The following is a 22,434-nucleotide window of genomic DNA, read 5'->3' as shown; positions in this document are numbered from 1 at the left end:
GATACAGGACGATGGGGAGAGAGCGGGGCAGTGGGATTAGTTTGGGAATTGATACAGGACTATGGGGAGAGAGCGGGGCAGTGGGATTAGTTTGGGGATTGATACAGGACTATGGGGAGAGAGCGGGGCAGTGGGATTAGTTTGGGGATTGATACAGGACTATGGGGAGAGAGCGGGGCAGTGGGATTAGTTTGGGGATTGATACAGGACTATGGGGAGAGAGCGGGGCAGTGGGATTAGTTTGGGGATTGATACAGGACTATGGGGTAAGAGCGGGGCAGTGGGATTAGTTTGGAGATTGATACAGGACTATGGGGGGAGAGCGGGGCAGTGGGATTAGTTTGGAGATTGATACAGGACTATGGGGAGAGAGCGGGGCAGTGGGATTAGTTTGGGGATTGATACAGGACTATGCGGAGAGAGCGGGTCAGTGGGATTAGTTTGGAAATTGATACAGGACTATGGGGAGAGAGCGGGGCAGTGGGATTAGTTTGGGGATTGATACAGGACTATGGGGAGAGAGCGGGGCAGTGGGATTAGTTTGGAGATTGATACAGGACTATGGGGAGAGAGCGGGGCAGTGGGATTAGTTTGGGATTGATACAGGACGATGAGGAGAGAGCGGGGCAGTGGGATTAGTTTGGAGATTGATACAGGACTATGGGGAGAGAGCGGTGCAGTGGGATTAGTTTGGAGATTGATACAGGACTATGGGGAGAGAGCGGGGCAGTGGGATTAGTTTGGGATTGATACAGGGCTATGGGGAGAGAGCGGGGTAGTGGGATTAGTTTGGGAATTGAGACTGGGCTATGGGGAGAGAGCGGGGCAGTGGGATTAGTTTGGGGATTGATACAGGACTATGGGGAGAGAGCGGGGCAGTGGGATTAGTTTGGAGATTGATACAGGACTATGGGGAGAGAGCGGGGCAGTGGGATTAGTTTGGGGATTGATACAGGACTATGGGGAGAGAGCGGGGCAGTGGGATTAGTTTGGAGATTGAAACAGGACTATGGGGAGAGAGCGGGGCAGTGGGATTAGTTTGGGGATTGATACAGGACTATGGGGAGAGAGCGGGGCAGTGGGATTAGTTTGGGAATTGATACTGGGCTATGGGGAGAGAGCGGGGCAGTGGGATTAGTTTGGAGATTGATACAGGACTATGGGGAGAGAGCGGGGCAGTGGGATTAGTTTGGGAATTGATACTGGGCAATGGGGAGAGAGCGGGGCAGTGGGATTAGTTTGGGGATTGATACAGGACTATGGGGAGAGAGCGGGGCAGTGGGATTAGTTTGGGAATTGATACTGGGCTATGGGGAGAGAGCGGGGCAGTGGGATTAGTTTGGGGATTGATACAGGACTATGGGGAAAGAGCGGGGCAGTGGGATTAGTTTGGGGATTGATACAGGGCTATGGGGAGAGAGCGGGGCAGTGGGATTAGTTTGGGGATTGATACAGGACTATGGGGAAAGAGCGGGGCAGTGGGATTAGTTTGGGGATTGATACAGGGCTATGGGGAGAGAGCGGGGCAGTGGGATTAGTTTGGGGATTGATACAGGACTATGGGGAAAGAGCGGGGCAGTGGGATTAGTTTGGGAATTGATACTGGGCTATGGGGAGAGAGCGGGGCAGTGGGATTAGTTTGGGGATTGATACAGGATTATGGGGAGAGAGCGGGGCAGTGGGATTAGTTTGGGGATTGATACAGGACTATGGGGAGAGAGCGGGGCAGTGGGATTAGTTTGGAGATTGATACAGGACTATGGGGGGAGAGCGGGGCAGTGGGATTAGTTTGGGGATTGATACAGGACTATGGGTAGAGAGCGGGGCAGTGGGATTAGTTTGGGGATTGATACAGGACTATGGGGAGAGAGCGAGGCAGTGGGATTAGTTTGGGGATTGATACAGGACTATGAGGAGAGAGCGGGGCAGTGGGATTAGTTTGGGGATTGATACAGGACTATGAGGAGAGAGCGGGGCAGTGGGATTAGTTTGGGGATTGATACAGGACTATGGGGAGACAGCGAGGCAGTGGGATTAGTTTGGGGATTGATACAGGTCTATGGGGAGAGAGCGGGGCAGTGGGATTAGTTTGGGGATTGATACAGTGATATGGGGGTAGAGCGGGGCAGTGGGATTAGTTTGGGGATTGATACAGGGATATGGGGGTAGAGCGGGGCAGTGGGATTAGTTTGGGGATTGATACAGGACTATGGGGAGAGAGCGGGGCAGTGGGATTAGTTTGGGGATTGATACATGACTATGGGGAGAGAGCGGGGCAGTGGGATTAGTTTGGGTATTGATACAGGACTATGGGGAGAGAGCGGGGCAGTGGGATTAGTTTGGGGATTGATACAGGACTATGGGAAGAGAGCGGGGCAGTGGGATTAGTTTGGGATTGATACAGGGCTAAGGGGAGAGAGCGAGGCAGTGGGATTAGTTTGGGATTGATACAGGGCTGTGGGGAGAGAGCGGGGCAGTGGGATTAGTTTGGGATTGATACAGGGCTAAGGGGAGAGAGCGGGGCAGTGGGATTAGTTTGGAGATTGAAACAGGTCTGTGGGGAGAGAGCGGGGCTGTGGGATTAGTTTGGGATTGATACAGGGTTATGGGGAGAGAGCGGGGCAGTGGGATTAGTTAGGGATTGATACAGGACTATGGGAAGAGAGCAGGGCAGTGGGATTCGTTTTGGGATTGATACAGGGTTATGGGGAGAGAGCAGGGCAGTGGGATTAGTTTGGGGATTGATACAGGGCTATGGGGAGAGAGCGGGGCAGTGGGATTAGTTTAGGATTGATACAGGACTATGGGGAGAGAGCGGGGCAGTGGGATTAGTTTGGGGATTGATACAGGACTATGGGGAGAGAGCGGGGCAGTGGGATTAGTTTAGGATTGATACAGGACTATGGGGAGAGAGTGGGGCAGTGGGATTAGTTTGGGGATTGATACAGGGCTATGGGGAGAGAGCGGGGCAGTGGGATTTGTTTGAGAATTGATACAGGGCTATAGCGAGAGAGCAGGGCAGTGGGATTAGTTTGGGATTGATACAGGGCTAAGGGGAGAGTGCGGGGCAGTGGGCTTAGTTTGGAGATTGAAACAGGACTATGGGGAGAGAGCGGGGCTGTGGGATTAGTTTGGGATTGATACAGGGCTAAGGGGAGAGCGCGGGGCAGTGGTATAGTTTGGGATTGATACAGGGCTATGGGGCGAGAGCGGGGCAGTGGGATTAGTTTGGGATTGGTACAGGACTATGGGGAGAGAGCGGGACAGTGGGATTAGTTTGGGGATTGATACAGGGCTATGGGGAGAGAGCGGGGCAGTGGGATTAGTTTGGGGATTGATACAGGACTATCGGGAGAGAGCGGGGCTGTGGGATTAGTTTGGAGATTGAAACAGGGCCATGGGGAGAGAGCGGGGCTGTGGGATTAGTTTGGGATTGATACAGGGCTATGGGGCGAGAGCGGGGCAGTGGGATTAGTTTGGGATACATACAGCGCTATGGGGAGAGAGCGAGGCAGTGGGATTAGTTTGGGATTGATACAGGACTATGGGGAGAGAGCGGGGCAGTGTGATTAGTTTTGGGATTGATACAGGACTATGGGGAGAGAGCGAGGCAGTGGGATTAGTTTGGGATTGATACCGGGCCATGGGGAGAGAGCGGGGCAGTGGGATTAGTTTGGGAATTGATACAGGGCTGTGGAGAGAGCGCGGGGCAGTGGGATTAGTTTGGAGATTGATACAGGACTATGGGGAGAGAGCGGGGCAGTGGGATTAGTTTGGGGATTGATACAGGGCTGTGGGGAGAGAGCGGGGCAGTGGGATTAGTTTGGGATTGATACAGGGCTGTGGGGAGAGAGCGGGGCCGTGGGATTAGTTTGGGGATTGATACAGGGTTTTGGGGAGAGAGCGGGGCAGTGGGATTAGTTTGGGATTGATACAGGGCTGTGGGGAGAGAGTGGGGCTGTGGGATTAGTTTGGGGATTGATACAGGGCTATGGGGAGAGAGCAGGGCAGTGGAATTAGTTTGGGGATTGATACAGGACTATGGGGAGAGAGCGGGGCAGTGGGATTAGTTTGGGAATTGATACAGGACTATGGGGAGAGAGCGGGGCAGTGGGATTAGTTTGGGGATTGATACAGGACTATGGGGAGAGAGCGGGGCAGTGGAATTAGTTTGGGGATTGATACAGGACTATGGGGAGAGAGCGGGGCAGTGGGATTAGTTTGGGGATTGATACAGGACTATGGGGAGAGAGCGGGGCAGTGGGATTAGTTTGGAGATTGATACATCACTATGGGGAGAGAGCGGGGCAGTGCGATTAGTTTGGGATTGATACAGGGCTATGGGGAGAGAGCGGGGTAGTGGGATTAGTTTGGGGATTGATACAGGACTATGGGGAGAGAGCGGGGTTGTGGGATTAGTTTGGAGATTGAAACAGTTCTATGGGGAGAGAGCGGGGCAGTGGGATTAGTTTGGGATTGATACAGGACTATGGGGAGAGCGGGGCAGTGGGATTAGTTTGGAGATTGAAACAGGGCTATGGGGAGAGAGCGAGGCAGTGGGATTAGTTTGGAGATTGAAACAGGGCTATGGGGAGAGAGCGAGGCAGTGGGATTAGTTTGGGTTTGATACAGGACTATGGGGAGAGAGCGGGGCAGTGGGATTAGTTTGGGATTGATACAGGGCTATGGTGAGAGAGCGGGGCAGTGGGATTAGTTTGGGGATTGATACAGGACTATGGGGAGAGAGCGGGGCAGTGGGATTAGTTTGGGGATTGATACAGGACTATGGGGAGAGAGCGGGGCAGTGGGATTAGTTTGGGGATTGATACAGGACTATGGGGAGAGAGCGGGGCAGTGGGATTAATTTGGGGATTGATACAGGACTATGGGGAGAGAGCGGGGCAGTAGGATTAGTTTGGGGATTGATACAGGGCTGTGGGGAGAGAGCGGGGCCGTGGGATTAGTTTGGGGATTGATACAGGGTTATGGGGAGAGAGCGGGGCAGTGGGATTAGTTTGGGATTGATACAGGGCTGTGGGGAGAGAGTGGGGCTGTGGGATTAGTTTGGGGATTGATACAGGGCTATGGGGAGAGAGCAGGGCAGTGGAATTAGTTTGGGGATTGATACAGGACTATGGGGAGAGAGCGGGGCAGTGGGATTAGTTTGGGAATTGATACAGGACTATGGGGAGAGAGCGGGGCAGTGGGATTAGTTTGGGGATTGATACAGGACTATGGGGAGAGAGCGGGGCAGTGGAATTAGTTTGGGGATTGATACAGGACTATGGGGAGAGAGCGGGGCAGTGGGATTAGTTTGGGGATTGATACAGGACTATGGGGAGAGAGCGGGGCAGTGGGATTAGTTTGGAGATTGATACATCACTATGGGGAGAGAGCGGGGCAGTGTGATTAGTTTGGGATTGATACAGGACTATGGGGAGAGAGCGGGGTAGTGGGATTAGTTTGGGGATTGATACAGGACTATGGGGAGAGAGCGGGGTTGTGGGATTAGTTTGGGGATTGATACAGGACTATGGGGAGAGAGCGGGGTAGTGGGATTAGTTTGGGGATTGATACAGGACTATGGGGAGAGAGCGGGGTAGTGGGATTAGTTTGGGGATTGATACAGGACTATGGGGAGAGAGCGGGGTAGTGGGATTAGTTTGGGGATTGATACAGGACTATGGGGAGAGAGCGGGGTAGTGGGATTAGTTTGGGGATTGATACAGGACTATGGGGAGAGAGCGGGGTTGTGGGATTAGTTTGGAGATTGAAACAGTTCTATGGGGAGAGAGCGGGGCAGTGGGATTAGTTTGGGATTGATACAGGACTATGGGGAGAGCGGGGCAGTGGGATTAGTTTGGAGATTGAAACAGGGCTATGGGGAGAGAGCGAGGCAGTGGGATTAGTTTGGAGATTGAAACAGGACTATGGGGAGAGAGCGAGGCAGTGGGATTAGTTTGGGTTTGATACAGGACTATGGGGAGAGAGCGGGGCAGTGGGATTAGTTTGGGATTGATACAGGGCTATGGTGAGAGAGCGGGGCAGTGGGATTAGTTTGGGGATTGATACAGGACTATGGGGAGAGAGCGGGGCAGTGGGATTAGTTTGGGGATTGATACAGGACTATGGGGAGAGAGCGGGGCAGTGGGATTAGTTTGGGGATTGATACAGGACTATGGGGAGAGAGCGGGGCAGTGGGATTAATTTGGGGATTGATACAGGACTATGGGGAGAGAGCGGGGCAGTAGGATTAGTTTGGGGATTGATACAGGACTATGGGGAGAGAGCGGGGCAGTGGGATTAGTTTGGGGATTGATACAGGGCTATGGGGAGAGAGCGGGGTCGTGGGGTTATTTTGGGGATTGATACAGGGCTATGGGGAGAGAGCGGGGCAGTGGGATTAGTTTGGGGATTAATACAGGAATATGGGGAGAGAGCGGTGCAGTGGGATTAGTTTGGGGATTGATACAGTACTATGGGGAGAGAGCGGGACAGTGGGATTAGTTTGGGGATTGATACAGGACGATGGGGAGAGAGCGGGGCAGTGGGATTAGTTTGGGGATTGATACAGAACTATGGGGAGAGAGCGGGGCAGTGGGATTAGTTTGGGGATTGATAAAGGACTATGGGGAGAGAGCGGGGCAGTGGGATTAGTTTGGGGATTGATACAGGGCTATGGGGAGAGAGCGGGGCAGTGGGATTAGTTTGGGATTGATACCGGGTGATATAGAGAGAGCGGGGCAGTGGGATTAGTTTGGAGATTGATACAGGACTATGGGGAGAGAGCGGGGCAGTGGGATTAGTTTGGTGATTGATACAGGACTATCGGGAGAGAGCGGGGCAGTGGGATTAGTTTGGGGATTGATACAGGACTATGGGGAGAGAGCGGGGCAGTGGGATTAGTTTGGAGATTGATACAGGACTATGGGGAGAGAGCGGGGCAGTGGGATTAGTTTGGAGATTGATACAGGACTATGGTGAGAGAGCGGGGCAGTGGGATTAGTTTGGGATTGATACAGGGCTATGGTGAGAGAGCGGGGCAGTGGGATTAGTTTGGGGATTAATACAGGACTATGGCGAGAGAGCGGGGCTGTAGGATTAGTTTGGGGATTGATACAGGGCTATGGGGAGAGAGCGGGGTAGTGGGGTTATTTTGGGGATTGATACAGGGCTATGGGGAGAGAGCGGGGCAGTGGGATTAGTTTGGGGATTGATACAGTGCTATGGGGAGAGAGCAGGGCAGTGGGATTAGTTTGGAGATTGATACAGGACTATGGTGAGAGAGCGGGGCAGTGGGATTAGTTTGGGATTGATACAGGGCTATGGTGAGAGAGCGGGGCAGTGAGATTAGTTTGGGGATTGATACAGGACTATGGGGAGAGAGCGGTGCTGTGGGATTAGTTTGGGGATTGATACAGGGCTATGGGGAGAGAGCGGGGTAGTGGGGTTAGTTTGGGGAATGATACAGGGCTATGGGGAGAGAGCGGGGCAGTGGGATTAGTTTGGGGATTGATACAGTGCTATGGGGAGAGAGCGGGGCAGTGGGATTAGTTTGGGGATTGATACAGGGCGATGGGGAGAGAGCCGGGTAGTGGGATTAGTTTGGGGATTGATACAGGGCTATGGGTAGAGAGCGGAGCAGTGGGATTAGTTTGGGATTGATACAGGACTATGGGGAGAGAGCGGGGCAGTGGGATTCGTTTTGGCATTGATACAGGGATATGGGGAGAGAGCAGGGCAGTGGGATTAGTTTGGGGATTGATACAGGTCTATGGGGAGAGAGCGGGGCAGTGGGATTAGTTTAGGATTGATACAGGGCTATGGGGAGAGAGCGGGGCAGTGGGATTAGTTTGGGATTGATACAGGGCTAAGGGGAGAGTGCGGGGCAGTGGGATTAGTTTGGGATTGATACAGGGCTATGGGGCGAGAGCGGGGCAGTGGGATTAGTTTGGAGATTGAAACAGGACTATGGGGAGAGTGCGGGGCAGTGGGATTAGTTTGGAGATTGATACAGGACTATGGGGAGAGAGCGGGGCAGTGGGATTAGTTTGGGGATTGATACAGGGCTATGGGGAGAGAGCGGGGCAGTGGGATTAGTTTGGAGATTGATACAGGACTATGGGGAGAGAGCGGGGCAGTGGAATTAGTTTGGAGATTGATACAGGACTATGGTGAGGGAGCGGGGCAGTGGGATTAGTTTCGGATTGATACAGGGCTATGGTGAGAGAGCGGGGCAGTGGGATTAGTTTGGGGATTGGTTCAGGACTATGGGGAGAGAGCGGGGCTGTGGGATTAGTTTGGGGATTGGTTCAGGACTATGGGGAGAGAGCGGGGCTGTGGGATTAGTTTGGGGATTGATACAGGGCTATGGGGAGAGAGCCGGGTAGTGGAATTAGTTTGGGGATTGATACAGGGCTATGGGTAGAGAGCGGAGCAGTGGGATTAGTTTGGGGATTGGTTCAGGACTATGGGGAGAGAGCGGGGCTGTGGGATTAGTTTGGGGATTGATACAGGACTATGGGGAGAGAGCGGGGCTGTGGGATTAGTTTGGGGATTGGTTCAGGACTATGGGGAGAGAGCGGGGCTGTGGGATTAGTTTGGGGATTGATACAGGACTATGGGGAGAGAGCGGGGCAGTGGGATTCGTTTTGGGATTGATACAGGGATATGGGGAGAGAGCAGGGCAGTGGGATTAGTTTGGGGATTGATACAGGGCTGTGGGGAGAGAGCGCGGCAGTGGGATTAGTTTAGGATTGATACAGGACTATGGGGAGAGTGCGGGGCAGTGGGATTAGTTTGGGGATTGATACAGGGCTATGGGGAGAGAGCGGGGTAGTGGGGTTAGTTTGGGGATTGATACAGGGCTATGGGGAGAGAGCGGGGCAGTGGGATTAGTTTGGGGATTGATACAGTGCTATGGGGAGAGAGCGGGGCAGTGGGATTAGTTTGGGGATTGATACAGGGCTATGGGGAGAGAGCCGGGTCGTGGGATTAGTTTGGGGATTGATACAGGGCTATGGGTAGAGAGCGGAGCAGTGGGATTAGTTTGGGATTGATACAGGACTATGGGGAGCGAGCGGGGCAGTGGGATTCGTTTTGTGATTGATACAGGGATATGGGGAGAGAGCAGGGCAGTGGGATTAGTTTGGGGATTGATACAGGGCTATGGGGAGAGAGCGGGGCAGTGGGATTAGTTTAGGATTGATACAGGGCTATGGGGAGAGAGCGGGGCAGTGGGATTAGTTTGGGATTGATACAGGGCTAAGGGGAGAGTGCGGGGCAGTGGGATTAGTTTGGGATTGATACAGGGCTATGGGGCGAGAGCGGGGCAGTGGGATTAGTTTGGAGATTGAAACAGGACTATGGGGAGAGTGCGGGGCAGTGGGATTAGTTTGGAGATTGATACAGGACTATGGGGAGAGAGCGGGGCAGTGGGATTAGTTTGGGGATTGATACAGGGCTATGGGGAGAGAGCGGGGCAGTGGGATTAGTTTGGAGATTGATACAGGACTATGGGGAGAGAGCGGGGCAGTGGAATTAGTTTGGAGATTGATACAGGACTATGGTGAGAGAGCGGGGCAGTGGGATTAGTTTCGGATTGATACAGGGCTATGGTGAGAGAGCGGGGCAGTGGGATTAGTTTGGGGATTGGTTCAGGACTATGGGGAGAGAGCGGGGCTGTGGGATTAGTTTGGGGATTGATACAGGGCTATGGGGAGAGAGCCGGGTAGTGGGATTAGTTTGGGGATTGATACAGGGCTATGGGTAGAGAGCGGAGCAGTGGGATTAGTTTGGGGATTGGTTCAGGACTATGGGGAGAGAGCGGGGCTGTGGGATTAGTTTGGGGATTGATACAGGACTATGGGGAGAGAGCGGGGCTGTGGGATTAGTTTGGGGATTGGTTCAGGACTATGGGGAGAGAGCGGGGCTGTGGGATTAGTTTGGGGATTGATACAGGACTATGGGGAGAGAGCCGGGTAGTGGGATTAGTTTGGGGATTGATACAGGGCTATGGGTAGAGAGCGGAGCAGTGGGATTAGTTTGGGGATTGGTTCAGGACTATGGGGAGAGAGCGGGGCTGTGGGATTAGTTTGGGGATTGATACAGGACTATGGGGAGAGAGCGGGGCTGTGGGATTAGTTTGGGGATTGGTTCAGGACTATGGGGAGAGAGCGGGGCTGTGGGATTAGTTTGGGGATTGATACAGGACTATGGGGAGAGAGCGGGGCATTGGGATTCGTTTTGGGATTGATACAGGGATATGGGGAGAGAGCAGGGCAGTGGGATTAGTTTGGGGATTGATACAGGGCTATGGGGAGAGAGCGCGGCAGTGGGATTAGTTTAGGATTGATACAGGACTATGGGGAGAGTGCGGGGCAGTGGGATTAGTTTGGGGATTGATACAGGGCTATGGGGAGAGAGCGGGGCTGTGGGATTAGTTTGGGGATTGATACAGGGCTATGGGGAAAGAGCGGGGCAGTGGGATTTGTTTGGGATTGATACAGGACTATGGGGAGAGAGCGGGGCAGTGGGATTAGTTTGGGATTGATACAGAGCTAAGGGGAGAGTGCGGGGCAGTGGGATTAGTTTGGGATTGATAAAGGACTATGGGGAGAGAGCGGGGCTGTGGGATTAGTTTGGAGATTGAAACAGGGCTATGGGGAGAGAGCGGGGCTGTGGGATTAGTTTGGGATTGATACAGGTCTGAGGGGAGGGAGCGGGGCAGTGGGATTAGTTTGGAGATTGAAACAGGGCTATGGGGAGAGAGCGGGGCAGTGGGATTATTTTGGCGATTGATACAGGGCTATGTGGAGAGAGCGGGGCAGTGGGATTAGTTTGGGATTGATACAGGACTATGGGGAGAGAGCGGGGCAGTGGGATTAGTTTGGAGATTGATACAGGGCTATGGGGCGAGAGCAAGGCAGTGGGATTAGTTTGGGATTGATACAGGACTATGGGGAGAGAGCGAGGCAGTGGGATTAGTTTGGGATTGATACAGGACTATGGGGAGAGAGCGGGGCAGTGGGATTAGTTTTGGGATTGATACAAGACTATGGGGAGAGAGCGAGGCAGTGGGATTAGTTTGGGATTGATAGCGGGCCGGGGGAGAGAGCGGGGCAGTGAGATTAGTTTGGGATACATACAGCGCTATGGGGAGAGAGCGGGGCAGTGGGATTAGTTTGGGGATTGATACAGGGTTATGGGTAGAGAGCAGGGCAGTGGGATTAGTTTGGGGATTGATACAGGACGATGGGGAGAGAGCGGGGCAGTGGGATTAGTTTGGGCTTGATACAGGACTATGGGGAGAGAGCGGGGCAGTGGGATTAGTTTGGAGATTGATACAGGACTATGGGGAGAGAGCGGGACAGTGGGATTAGTTTGGGGATTGATACAGGGTTATGGGGAGAGAGCAGGGCAGTGGGATTAGTTTGGGGATTGATACAGGACGATGGGGAGAGAGCGGGGCAGTGGGATTAGTTTGGGGATTGATACAGGACTATGGGGAGAGACCGGGGCAGTGGGATTAGTTTGGAGATTGATACAGGACTATGGGGAGAGAGCGGGGCAGTGGGATTAGTTTGGAGATTGATACAGGACTATGGGGAGAGAGCGGGGCAGTGGGATTAGTTTGGGGATTGATACAGGGCTATGGGGTGAGAGTGGGGCAGTGGGATTAGTTTGGAGATTGATACAGGACTATGGGGAGAGAGCGGGGCAGTGGGATTAGTTTGGAGATTGATACAGGACTATGGGGAGAGAGCGGGGCAGTGGGATTAGTTTGGAGATTGATACAGGACTATGGGGAGAGAGCGGGGCAGTGGGATTAGTTTGGGGATTGATACAGGGCTATGGGGTGAGAGTGGGGCAGTGGGATTAGTTTGGGGATAGATACAGGGCTATGGGGAGAGAGCGGGGCAGTGGGATTAGTTTGGGGATTAATACAGGACGACGGGGAGAGAGCGGGGCAGTGGGATTAGTTTGGAGATTGATACCGGGTGATATAGAGATTGCGGGGCAGTGGGATTAGTTTGGGGATTGATACAGGTCTATGGGGAGAGAGCGGGGCAGTGGGATTAGTTTGGGATTGAAACAGGACTATGGGGAGAGAGCGGGGCAGTGGGATTAGTTTGGGATTGATACAGGACTATGGGGAGAGAGCGGGGCAGTGGGATTAGTTTAGGATTGATACAGGACTATGGGGAGAGAGTGGGGCAGTGGGATTAGTTTGGGATTGATACAGGGCTATGGTGAGAGAGCGGGGCAGTGGGATTAGTTTGGAGATTGGTTCAGGACTATGGGGAGAGAGCGGGGCTGTGGGATTAGTTTGGGGATTGATACAGGGCTATGGGGAGAGAGCCGGGTAGTGGGATTAGTTTGGGGATTGATACAGGGCTATGGGTAGAGAGCGGAGCAGTGGGATTAGTTTGGGATTGATACAGGACTATGGGGAGAGAGCGCGGCAGTGGGATTCGTTTTGGGATTGATACAGGGATATGGGGAGAGAGCAGGGCAGTGGGATTAGTTTGGGGATTGATACAGGGCTATGGGGAGAGAGCGGGGCAGTGGGATTAGTTTAGGATTGATAGAGGACTATGGGGAGAGAGCGGGGCAGTGGGATTAGTTTAGGATTGATACAGGACTATGGGGAGAGTGCGGGGCAGTGGGATTAGTTTGGGGATTGATACAGGGCTATGGGGAGAGAGCGGGGCCGTGGGATTAGTTTGGGGATTGATACAGGGCTATGGGGAGAGAGCAGGGCTTTGGGATTAGTTTGGGATTGATACAGGGCTATGGGGAGAGAGCGGGGCAGTGGGATTAGTTTGGGATTGATCCAGGGCTAAGGGGAGAGTGCGGGGCAGTGGGATTAGTTTGGGATTGATACAGGGCTATGGGGAGAGAGCCGGGCAGTGGGCTTAGTTTGGAGATTGAAACAGGACTGTGGGGAGAGAGCGGGGCTGTGGGATTAGTTTGGGATTGATACAGGGCTAAGGGGAGAGCGCGGGGCAGTGGGATTAGTTTGGGATTGATACAGGGCTATGGGGCGAGAGCGGGGCAGTGGGATTAGTTTGGGATTGATACAGGGCTATGGGGAGAGAGCAGGGCTGTGGGATTAGTTTGGAGATTGATACAGGACTATGGGGAGAGAGCGGGGCTGTGGGATTAGTTTGGAGATTGATACAGGGCTATGGGGAGAGAGCGGGGCTGTGGGATTAGTTTGGGATTGATACAGGGCTATGGGGAGAGAGCAGGGCTGTGGGATTAGTTTGGAGATTGATACAGGGCTATGGGGAGAGAGCAGGGCTGTGGGATTAGTTTGGAGATTGAAACAGGGCTATGGGGAGAGAGCGGGGCTGTGGGATTAGTTTGGGATTGATACAGGTCTGAGGGGAGGTAGCGGGGCAGTGGGATTAGTTTGGGATTGATACAGGGCTATGGGGAGAGAGCGAGGCAGTGGGATTAGTTTGGGGATTGATACAGGACTATGGGGAGAGAGCGGGGCAGTGTGATTAGTTTTGGGATTGATACAGGACTATGGGGAGAGAGCGAGGCAGTGGGATTAGTTTGGGATTGATACAGGGCTATGGGGAGAGAGCGGGGCAGTGGGATTAGTTTGGAGATTGATACAGGACTATGGGGAGAGAGCGGGGCATTGGGATTAGCTTGGGGATTGATACAGGGCTGTGGAGAGTGCGCGGGGCAGTGGGATTAGTTTGGAGATTGAAACAGGGCTATGTGGAGAGAGCGGGGCAGTGGGATTAGTTTGGGGATTGATACAGGACTATGGGGAGAGAGCGGGGCAGTGGGATTAGTTTGGAGATTGAAACAGGGCTCTGGGGAGAGAGCGGGGCAGTGGGATTAGTTTGGAGATTGAAACAGGGCTATGGGGAGAGAGCGGGGCATTGGGATTAGTTTGGGATTGATCCAGGACTATGGGGAGAGAGCGGGGCAGTGGGATTAGTTTGGGGATTGATACAGGGCTATGGGGAGAGAGCAGGGCAGTGGGATTAGTTTTGGGATTGATACAGGGCTATGGGGAGAGAGCGGGGCAGTGGGATTAGTTTAGGATTGATACAGGACTATGGGGAGAGAGTGGGGCAGTGGGATTAGTTTGCGGATTGATACAGGGCTATGGGGAGAGAGCGGGGCAGTGGGATTAGTTTGGGGATTGATACAGGACTATGGGGAGAGAGCGGGGCAGTGGGATTAGTTTGGAGATTGAAACAGGGCTATGGGGAGAGAGCGGGGCATTGGGATTAGTTTGGGATTGATCCAGGACTATGGGGAGAGAGCGGGGCAGTGGGATTAGTTTGGGGATTGATACAGGGCTATGGGGAGAGAGCAGGGCAGTGGGATTAGTTTTGGGATTGATACAGGGCTATGGGGAGAGAGCGGGGCAGTGGGATTAGTTTAGGATTGATACAGGACTATCGGGAGAGAGTGGGGCAGTGGGATTACTTTGGGGATTGATACAGGGCTATGGGGAGAGAGCGGGGCAGTGGGATTAGTTTGGGGATTGATACAGGGCTGTGGGGAGAGAGCGGGGCAGTGGGATTAGTTTGGGGATTGATACAGGACTATGGGGAGAGAGCGGGGCAGTGGGATTAGTTTGGGATTGATACAGGACTACGGGTAGTGACCGGGGCAGTGGGATTAGTTTGGAGATTGAAACAGGGCTATGGGGAGAGAGCGAGGCAGTGGGATTAGTTTGGAGATTGATACAGGGCTATGGGGAGAGAGCGGGGCAGTGGGATTAGTTTGGGATTGATACAGGACTATGGGTAGTGACCGGGGCAGTGGGATTAGTTTGGAGATTGAAACAGGGCGATGGGGAGAGAGCGGGGCAGTGGGATTAGTTTGGGTTTGATACAGGACTATGGGGAGAGAGCGGGGCAGTGGGATTAGTTTGGGATTGATACAGGACTATGAGGAGAGAGCGGGGCAGTGGGATTAGTTTGGGGATTGATACAGGACTATGGGGAGAGAGCGGGGCAGTGGGATTAGTTTGGTGATTGGTTCAGGACTATGGGGAGAGAGCGGGGCTGTGGGATTAGTTTGGGGATTGATACAGGGCTATGGGGAGAGAGCCGGGTAGTGGGATTAGTTTGGGGATTGATACAGGGCTATGGGTAGAGAGCGGAGCAGTGGGATTAGTTTGGGATTGATACAGGACTATGGGGAGAGAGCGGGGCAGTGGGATTCGTTTTGGGATTGATACAGGGATATGGGGAGAGAGCAGGGCAGTGGGCTTAGTTTGGGGATTGATACACGGCTATGGGGAGAGAGCGGGGCTGTGGGATTAGTTTGGGGATTGATACAGGGCTATGGGGAGAGAGCCGGGTAGTGGGATTAGTTTGGGGATTGATACAGGGCTATGGGTAGAGAGCGGAGCAGTGGGATTAGTTTGGGATTGATACAGGACTATGGGGAGAGAGCGGGGCAGTGGGATTCGTTTTGGGATTGATACAGGGATATGGGGAGAGAGCAGGGCAGTGGGATTAGTTTGGGGATTGATACAGGGCTATGGGGAGAGAGCTGGGCAGTGGGATTAGTTTGGGGATTGATACACGGCTATGGGGAGAGAGCGGGGCTGTGGGATTAGTTTGGGGATTGATACAGGGCTATGGGGAGAGAGCGGGGCAATGGGATTAGTTTGGGGATTGATACAGGGCTATGGGGAGAGAGCGGGGCAATGGGATTAGTTTGGGGATTGATACAGGGCTATGGGGGGAGAGCGGGGCAGTGGGATTAGTTTGGGGATTGATACAGGACTATGGGGAGTGAGCGGGGCAGTGGGATTAGTTTGGGATTGATACAGGGCTATGGGGAGAGAGCGGGGCTGTGGGATTAGTTTGGGATTGATACAGGGCTAAGGGGAGAGCGCGGGGCATTGGGATTAGTTTGGGGATTGATACAGGGCTATGTGGGGGGGCCGTGGGATTGGTTGAGTGTCGGTACAGGCTCAATGAGCCAAATGCCGTCCTTCAGTGCTGTAACCATTGAGTGATTCTATGATTCTTCTCCATTTGAAAGGTTTACAAATTGGCCCAGTTACAGGGTTCCTCAATCAGCGGATAAAAATTGTGCGATAACTCGTACCTATTACAACGAATGGAGCGACGTGAGTTGTTCCGGATCACGTTACTTTATCTGTGAGAAATGTGCACCAGCTTGTGTGGTTGAAGTTCCTGCAGTCGACACACTTTGCTCTTGAGAAGAATGCGCGACGTGGAGTGAGAGACCGGGGGAGATTTCGAATACCAAACCCAGCTCCCGTCCACTGTCTCTCTCCGACTGACACAAACCTGCTTTGCAGTTGAAAGGCCACCTCAACAAAAATTACACCCGTTCCCTCTCCATTGTAAGGCTGCTGTTACACCCTCCCGCCTGCTTCATAATTTCTGCAGCGCTCCTGCTGGTGGGAGGCCAGAATGACACTGTGACGTGTTGACATGGGAAATAGCCATTGTAAATTCGGACAGTGCGGCACTCCCTCGGTACTGCTCCTCCGATAGTGCGGCGCTCCCTCAGTACTGCCCCTCCGACAGTGTGGCACTCCCTCAGTACTGCCCCTCCGACAGTGCGGCACTCCCTCAGTACTGCCCCTCCGACAGTGCGGCGCTCCCTCAGTACTGCCCCTCCGACAGTGCAGCGCTCCCTCAGTACTGCCCCTCCGACAGTGCGGCGCTCCCTCAGTACTGCCCCTCCGACAGTGTGGCGCTCCCTCAGTACTGCCCCTCCGACAGTGCGGCACTCCCTCAGTACTGCCCCTCCGACAGTGCGGCGCTCCCTCAGTACTGCCCCTCCGACAGTGCGGTGCTCCCTCAGTACTGCCCCTCCGACAGTGCGGCGCTCCCTCAGTACTGCCCCTCCGACAGTGCGGCACTCCCTCGGTCCTGCCCCTCCGACAGTGCGGCACTCCCTCAGTACTGCCCCTCCGACAGTGCGGTGCTCCCTCAGTACTGCCCCTCCGACAGTGCGGTACTCCCTCAGTACTGCCCCTCTGACAGTGCGGTGCTCCCTCAGTACTGCCCCTCCGACAGTGCGGTACTCCCTCAGTACTGTCCCTCCGACAGTGCAGCACTCCCTCACTACTGTCCCTCCGACAGTGCAGCACTCCCTCAGTACTGCCCCTCTGACAGTGCGGCACTCCCTCAGTCCTGCCCCTCCGACAGTGCGGCACTCCCTCAGTACTGCCCCTCCGACAGTGCGGCGCTCCCTCAGTACTGCCCCTCTGACAGTGCGGTGCTCCCTCAGTACTGCCCCTCCGACAGTGCGGTACTCCCTCAGTACTGCCCCTCTGACAGTGCGGCGCTCCCTCAGTCAATCAAGTAATTCGAGTAGATGTAGCCTTACTCCAGTCACCATAGTTTTATGGAGAAATTTTCATTTGCAGCTGAGCAGATGTCTGCAGACATTCCTAACTTTATGCAACGATTAAACTCTTATGATGCATATATCGACAAACAGTGTAATTGCTAGATTCCCCAGTGTGTCCCCTCTATATCCCTATTCCCCAGTGTGTCCCCTCTATATCCCTATTCCCCAGTGTGTTCCCTCTATATCCCTGTTCCCCCAGTGTGTCCCCTCTATATCCCTGTTCCCCAGTGTGTCCCCTCTATATCCCTGTTCCCCAGTGTGTTCCCTCTATATCCCTGTTCCCCCAGTGTGTCCCCTCTATATCCCTGTTCCCCAGTGTGTCCCCTCTATATCCCTGTTCCCCAGTGTGTCCCCTCTATATCCCAATTCTCCAGTGTGTCCCCTCTATATCCCTATTCCCCAGTGTATCCCCTCTATATCCCTGTTCCCCCAGTGTGTTCCCTCTATATCCCTGTTCCCCCAGTGTGTCCCCTCTATATCCATGTTCCCCAGTGTGTCCCCTCTATATCCCTGTTCCCCAGTGTGTCCCCTCTATATCCCTGTTCCCCAGTGTGTCCCCTCTATATCCCAGTTCTCCAGTGTGTCCCCTCTATATCCCTATTCCCCAGTGTATCCCCTCTATATCCCTGTTCCCCAGTGTGTCCCCTTTATATCCCTGTTCCCCAGTGTGTCCCCCTCTATATCCCTGTTCTCCAGTGTGTCCCCTCTATATCCCTATTCCCCAGTGTATCCCCTCTATATCCCTGTTCCCCAGTGTGTCCCCGTCTATATCCCTGTTCCCCAGTGTGTCCCCTCTATATCCCTATTCCCCAGTGTATCCCCTCTATATCCCTGTTCCCCAGTGTGTCCCCTCTATATCCCTGTTCCCCAGTGTGTCCCCTCTATATCCGTTCCCCAGTGTGTCCCCTCTATATCCCTGTTCCCCAGTGTGTCCCCTCTATATCCCTGTTCCCCCAGTGTGTCCCCTCTATATCCCTGTTCCCCAGTGTGTCCCCCTCTATATCCCTGTTCCCCAGTGTGTCCCCTCTATATCCCTCTCTCTTAATTTCCCTCCTTAAATCGTAGCTTAGAGATGTTTGCTCAGTAACTTACCCCAAAGAAGCAGGCTCCTGATGCGTGATGCTCGAACCTTTCTTCCTGCTCTGTGTTTGTTATGCCCGAGCACTGAGAATTTGCATGTTTCGTGATTAAAGCATTTTTTCTGCCAAGTTCCTGTTGCCATCGATTTCAATGAAGGCACGATACGTCCTTTGTGTCCAACGAACCTCACAAGTGGTGGGTGAACGTTTTGTGTGTCAATGGTTCGATCTTTGCAATGTACGCCTGGCTCAGTACAAGAGGGTGAGAGATCAGGCGAACACAGCACTCCTCTTCATCATCGTAGGCAGTCCCTCGGAATCGAGGAAGACTTGCCTCCACTCTAACAGTGAGTTCTCAGGTGACTGAACAGTCCAATACGAGAACCACAGACCCTGTCACAGGTGGGACAGACAGCGGTTGAGGGAAGGGGAGGGTGGGACTGGTTTGCCGCACGCTCCTTCCGCTGCCTGCGCTTGCTTTCTGCACGCTCTCGGCGACGAGACTCGAGGTGCTCAGCGCCCTCCCGGATGCACTTCCTCCACTTAGGGCGGACTGGTCTTTGGGCCCAGGGACTCCCAGGTGTGGGTGGGGATGTTGCACTTTATCAGGGAGGGGTGTCCCTTGTAACGTTTCCTCTGCCCACCTGGGGGCTCGCTTGCCGTGAAGGAGTTCCGAGTCGAGCGCTCGCTTTGGGAGTCTCGTGTCTGGGGGACATACTTAAGAACATAAGAATTAGGAACAGGAGTAGGCCATCTAGCCCCTCGAGCCTGCTCCGCCACTCAACAAGATCATGGCTGATCTGGCCGTGGACTCAGCTCCACTTACCCGCCCGCTCCCCGTAACCCTTAATTCCCTTATTGGTTAAAAATCTATCTATCTGTGACTTGAATACATTCAATGAGCTAGCCTCAACTGCTTCCCTGGGCAGAGAATTCCACAGATTCACAACCCTCTGGGAGAAGAAATTCCTTCTCAACTCGGTTTTAAATTGGCTCCCCCGTATTTTGAGGCTGTGCCCCCTAGTTCTAGTCTCCCCGACCAGTGGAAACAACCTCTCTGCCTCTATCTTGTCTATCCCTTTCATTATTTTAAATGTTTCCATAAGATCACCCCTCATCCTTCTGAACTCCAACGAGTAAAGACCCAGTCTACTCAATCTCTCATCATAAGGTAACCCCCTCATCTCCGGAATCAGCCTAGTGAATCGTCTCTGTACCCCCTCCAAAGCTAGTATATCCTTCCTTAAGACATGCGGACAATGTGGCCCTGCCCAGCGGAGCTGGTCGAGTGTGGTCAGTGCTTCGATGCTGGGGATGTTGGGCTGGTCGAGGACGCTAACGTTGGTGCGTCTGTCCTCCCGGGGGATTTGCAGGATCTCGCTTTAGTGGTATTTCTCCAGCGACTTGAGGTGTTTACTGTACATGGTCCATGTCTCTGAGCCATACAGGAGGGCGGGTATCACTACAACCCTGTAGACCATGAGCTGGGGGTGAGATACCTACTGTACATGGTCCATGTCTCTGGGCCACACAGGAGGGTGGGTATCACTACAGTCCTGTAGACCATGAGCTGGGGGTGAGGTGTCTACTGTACATGGTCCGTGTCTCTGGGCCATACAGGAGGACGGGTATTACTACAGCCCTGTAGACCATGAGCTGGGGGTGAGGTACCTACTGTACATGGTCCATGTCTCTGGGCCATACAGGAGGGCGGGTATCACTACAGTCCTGTAGACCATGAGCTGGGGGTGAGATACCTACTGTACATGGTCTATGTCTCTGGGCCATACAGGAGGGTGGGTATCACTACAGTCCTGTAGACCATGAGCTGGGGGTGAGGTACCTACTGTACATGGTCCATGTCTCTGGGCCATACAGGAGGGCGGGTATCACTACAGTCCTGTAGACCATGAGCTGGGGGTGAGATACCTACTGTACATGGTCTATGTCTCTGGGCCATACAGGAGGGTGGGTATCACTACAGTCCTGTAGACCATGAGCTGGGGGTGAGATACCTACTGTACATGGTCCGTGTCCCTGGGCCATACAGGAGGGCGGGTATTACTACAGTCCTGTAGACCATGAGCTGGGGGTGAGGTACCTACTGTACATGGTCCGTGTCTCTGGGCCACACAGGAGGGTGGGTATCACTACAGCCCTGTCGACCGTGAGCTGGGGGTGAGATACCTACTGTACATGGTCCGTGTCTCTGGGCCATACAGGAGGGCGGGTATCACGACAGCCCTGTAGACCATGAGCTCGGGGTGAGATACCTACTGTACATGGTCCGTGTCTCTGGGCCATACAGGAGGGCGGGTATCACTACAGCCCTGTAGACCATGAGCTGGGGGTGAGATACCTACTGTACATGGTCCGTGTCTCTGAGCCATACAGGAGGGTGGGTATTACTACAGCCCTGTAGACCATGAGTTGGGGGTGAGGTACCTACTGTACATGGTCCGTGTCTCCGAGCCATACAGGAGGGTGGGTATCACTACAGCCCTGTAGACCATGAGCTGGGGGTGAGGTACCTACTGTACATGGTCCATGTCTCTGAGCCATACAGGAGGGCGGGTATCACTACAGCCCTGTAGACCATGAGCTGGGGGTGAGGTACCTACTGTACACGGTCCATGTCTCTGAGCCATACAGGAGGGTGGGTATCACTACAGCCCTGTAGACCATGAGCTGGGGGTGAGATACCTACTGTACATGGTCCATGTCTCTTGAGCCATACAGGAGGGCGGGTATCACTACAGCCCTGTAGACCATGAGCTGGGGGTGAGATACCTACTGTACACGGTCCGTGTCTCTGGGCCATACAGGAGGGTGGGTATCACTACAGCCCTGTAGACCATGAGCTGGGGGTGAGATACCTACTGTACATGGTCCATGTCTCTGAGCCATACAGGAGGGTGGGTATCACTACAGCCCTGTAGACCATGAGCTGGGGGTGAGATACCTACTGTACATGGTCCATGTCTCTGGGCCATACAGGAGGGCGGGTATCACTACAGCCCTGTAGACCATGAGCTCGGTGGAGGATTTGAGGCCCTGGTCTTCAAACACTCTGTTCCCCAGGCGGCCGAAGGCTGCACTGGCGCACTGGGGGCGGTGTTGGATCTCGTCGCCAATGTCTTCTCTTGTTGATCGGAGGCTCCCGGGAAACGGTCCCCGGTGTCCAGGGCCGGGCCGTGGATCTTGACAAGACCTGGGCCATTTGCCCACACACCGAGCCCCGATTGGTTGCTTGACCTTTCGGGAAGTTACCTGACGTGTTCAAGAGAGCGCGAACCAACGTGAGTTTGAATCTCGGTGGCTTTAATGAAGCGATTGCAGCTGGGATTTAATCAGGGGAGGGGAAACCTGGAGGTTTTCAACCCATTTCCCCCCCCCCCCCCCCGCCACTTCACTCCCTCTACACCCTCCGCCCCCGTGACCATGGCAACGCGCCTCATCCTGCCCTCAATAACCCCCCCCCCTCTCCCCCATCACCCGGTTCTGGAATGGAGACGGAGGAGGGAGAGAGGGGGAGGGGGAGAGGGGGAGATGGGGTAGGGAGGGATGGGGGGAAGGGGAGATGGGGAGGGAGAGAGGGGGAGAAAGGGGAGGGGGAGAAGGGGTAGGGAGGGATGGGGGAGGGGGAGATGGGGGAGGGAGAGAGGGGGAGAAAGGGGAGGGGAGAAGGGGTAGGGAGGGATGGGGGAGGGGGAGATGGTGGAGGGAGAGAGGGGGAGAAAGGGGAGGGGAGAAGGGGTAGGGAGGGATGGGGAGGGGGAGATGAGGGAGGGAGGGATGGGGAGGGGGAGATGGTGGAGGGAGAGAGGGGGAGAAAGGGGAGGGGAGAAGGGGTAGGGAGGGATGGGAGAGGGGGAGATGGGGGAGGGAGAGAGGGGGAGAAAGGGGAGGGGAGAAGGGGTAGGGAGGGATGGGGAGGGGGAGATGGGGGAGGGAGAGAGGGGGAGATGGGGAG

At 54.2% G+C, this 22,434-nt stretch overlaps 1 protein-coding gene across 1 annotated transcript in view; it reads left to right on the top strand.

The window, feature by feature from the left end:
* The window catches only part of LOC139251753 (C-type lectin domain family 12 member B-like), a 131,438-nt gene extending 115,222 nt beyond the window's left edge, over nucleotides 1-16,216 (top strand). The window contains exon 7 of the mRNA XM_070873294.1: nucleotides 16,036-16,216. Within this exon, the coding sequence (XP_070729395.1) occupies nucleotides 16,036-16,216 (181 nt within the window). The remainder of the gene's footprint in view (nucleotides 1-16,035) is intronic.
* Nucleotides 16,217-22,434: the final 6,218 nt, after the last annotated feature.

Source organism: Pristiophorus japonicus, unplaced genomic scaffold (genome assembly GCF_044704955.1).
Source record: "Pristiophorus japonicus isolate sPriJap1 unplaced genomic scaffold, sPriJap1.hap1 HAP1_SCAFFOLD_440, whole genome shotgun sequence".
NCBI lineage: Eukaryota > Metazoa > Chordata > Chondrichthyes > Pristiophoridae > Pristiophorus > Pristiophorus japonicus.
Note: the sequence above shows the minus strand (reverse complement) of the source record. Positions and strands in the feature narration are given on the sequence as shown.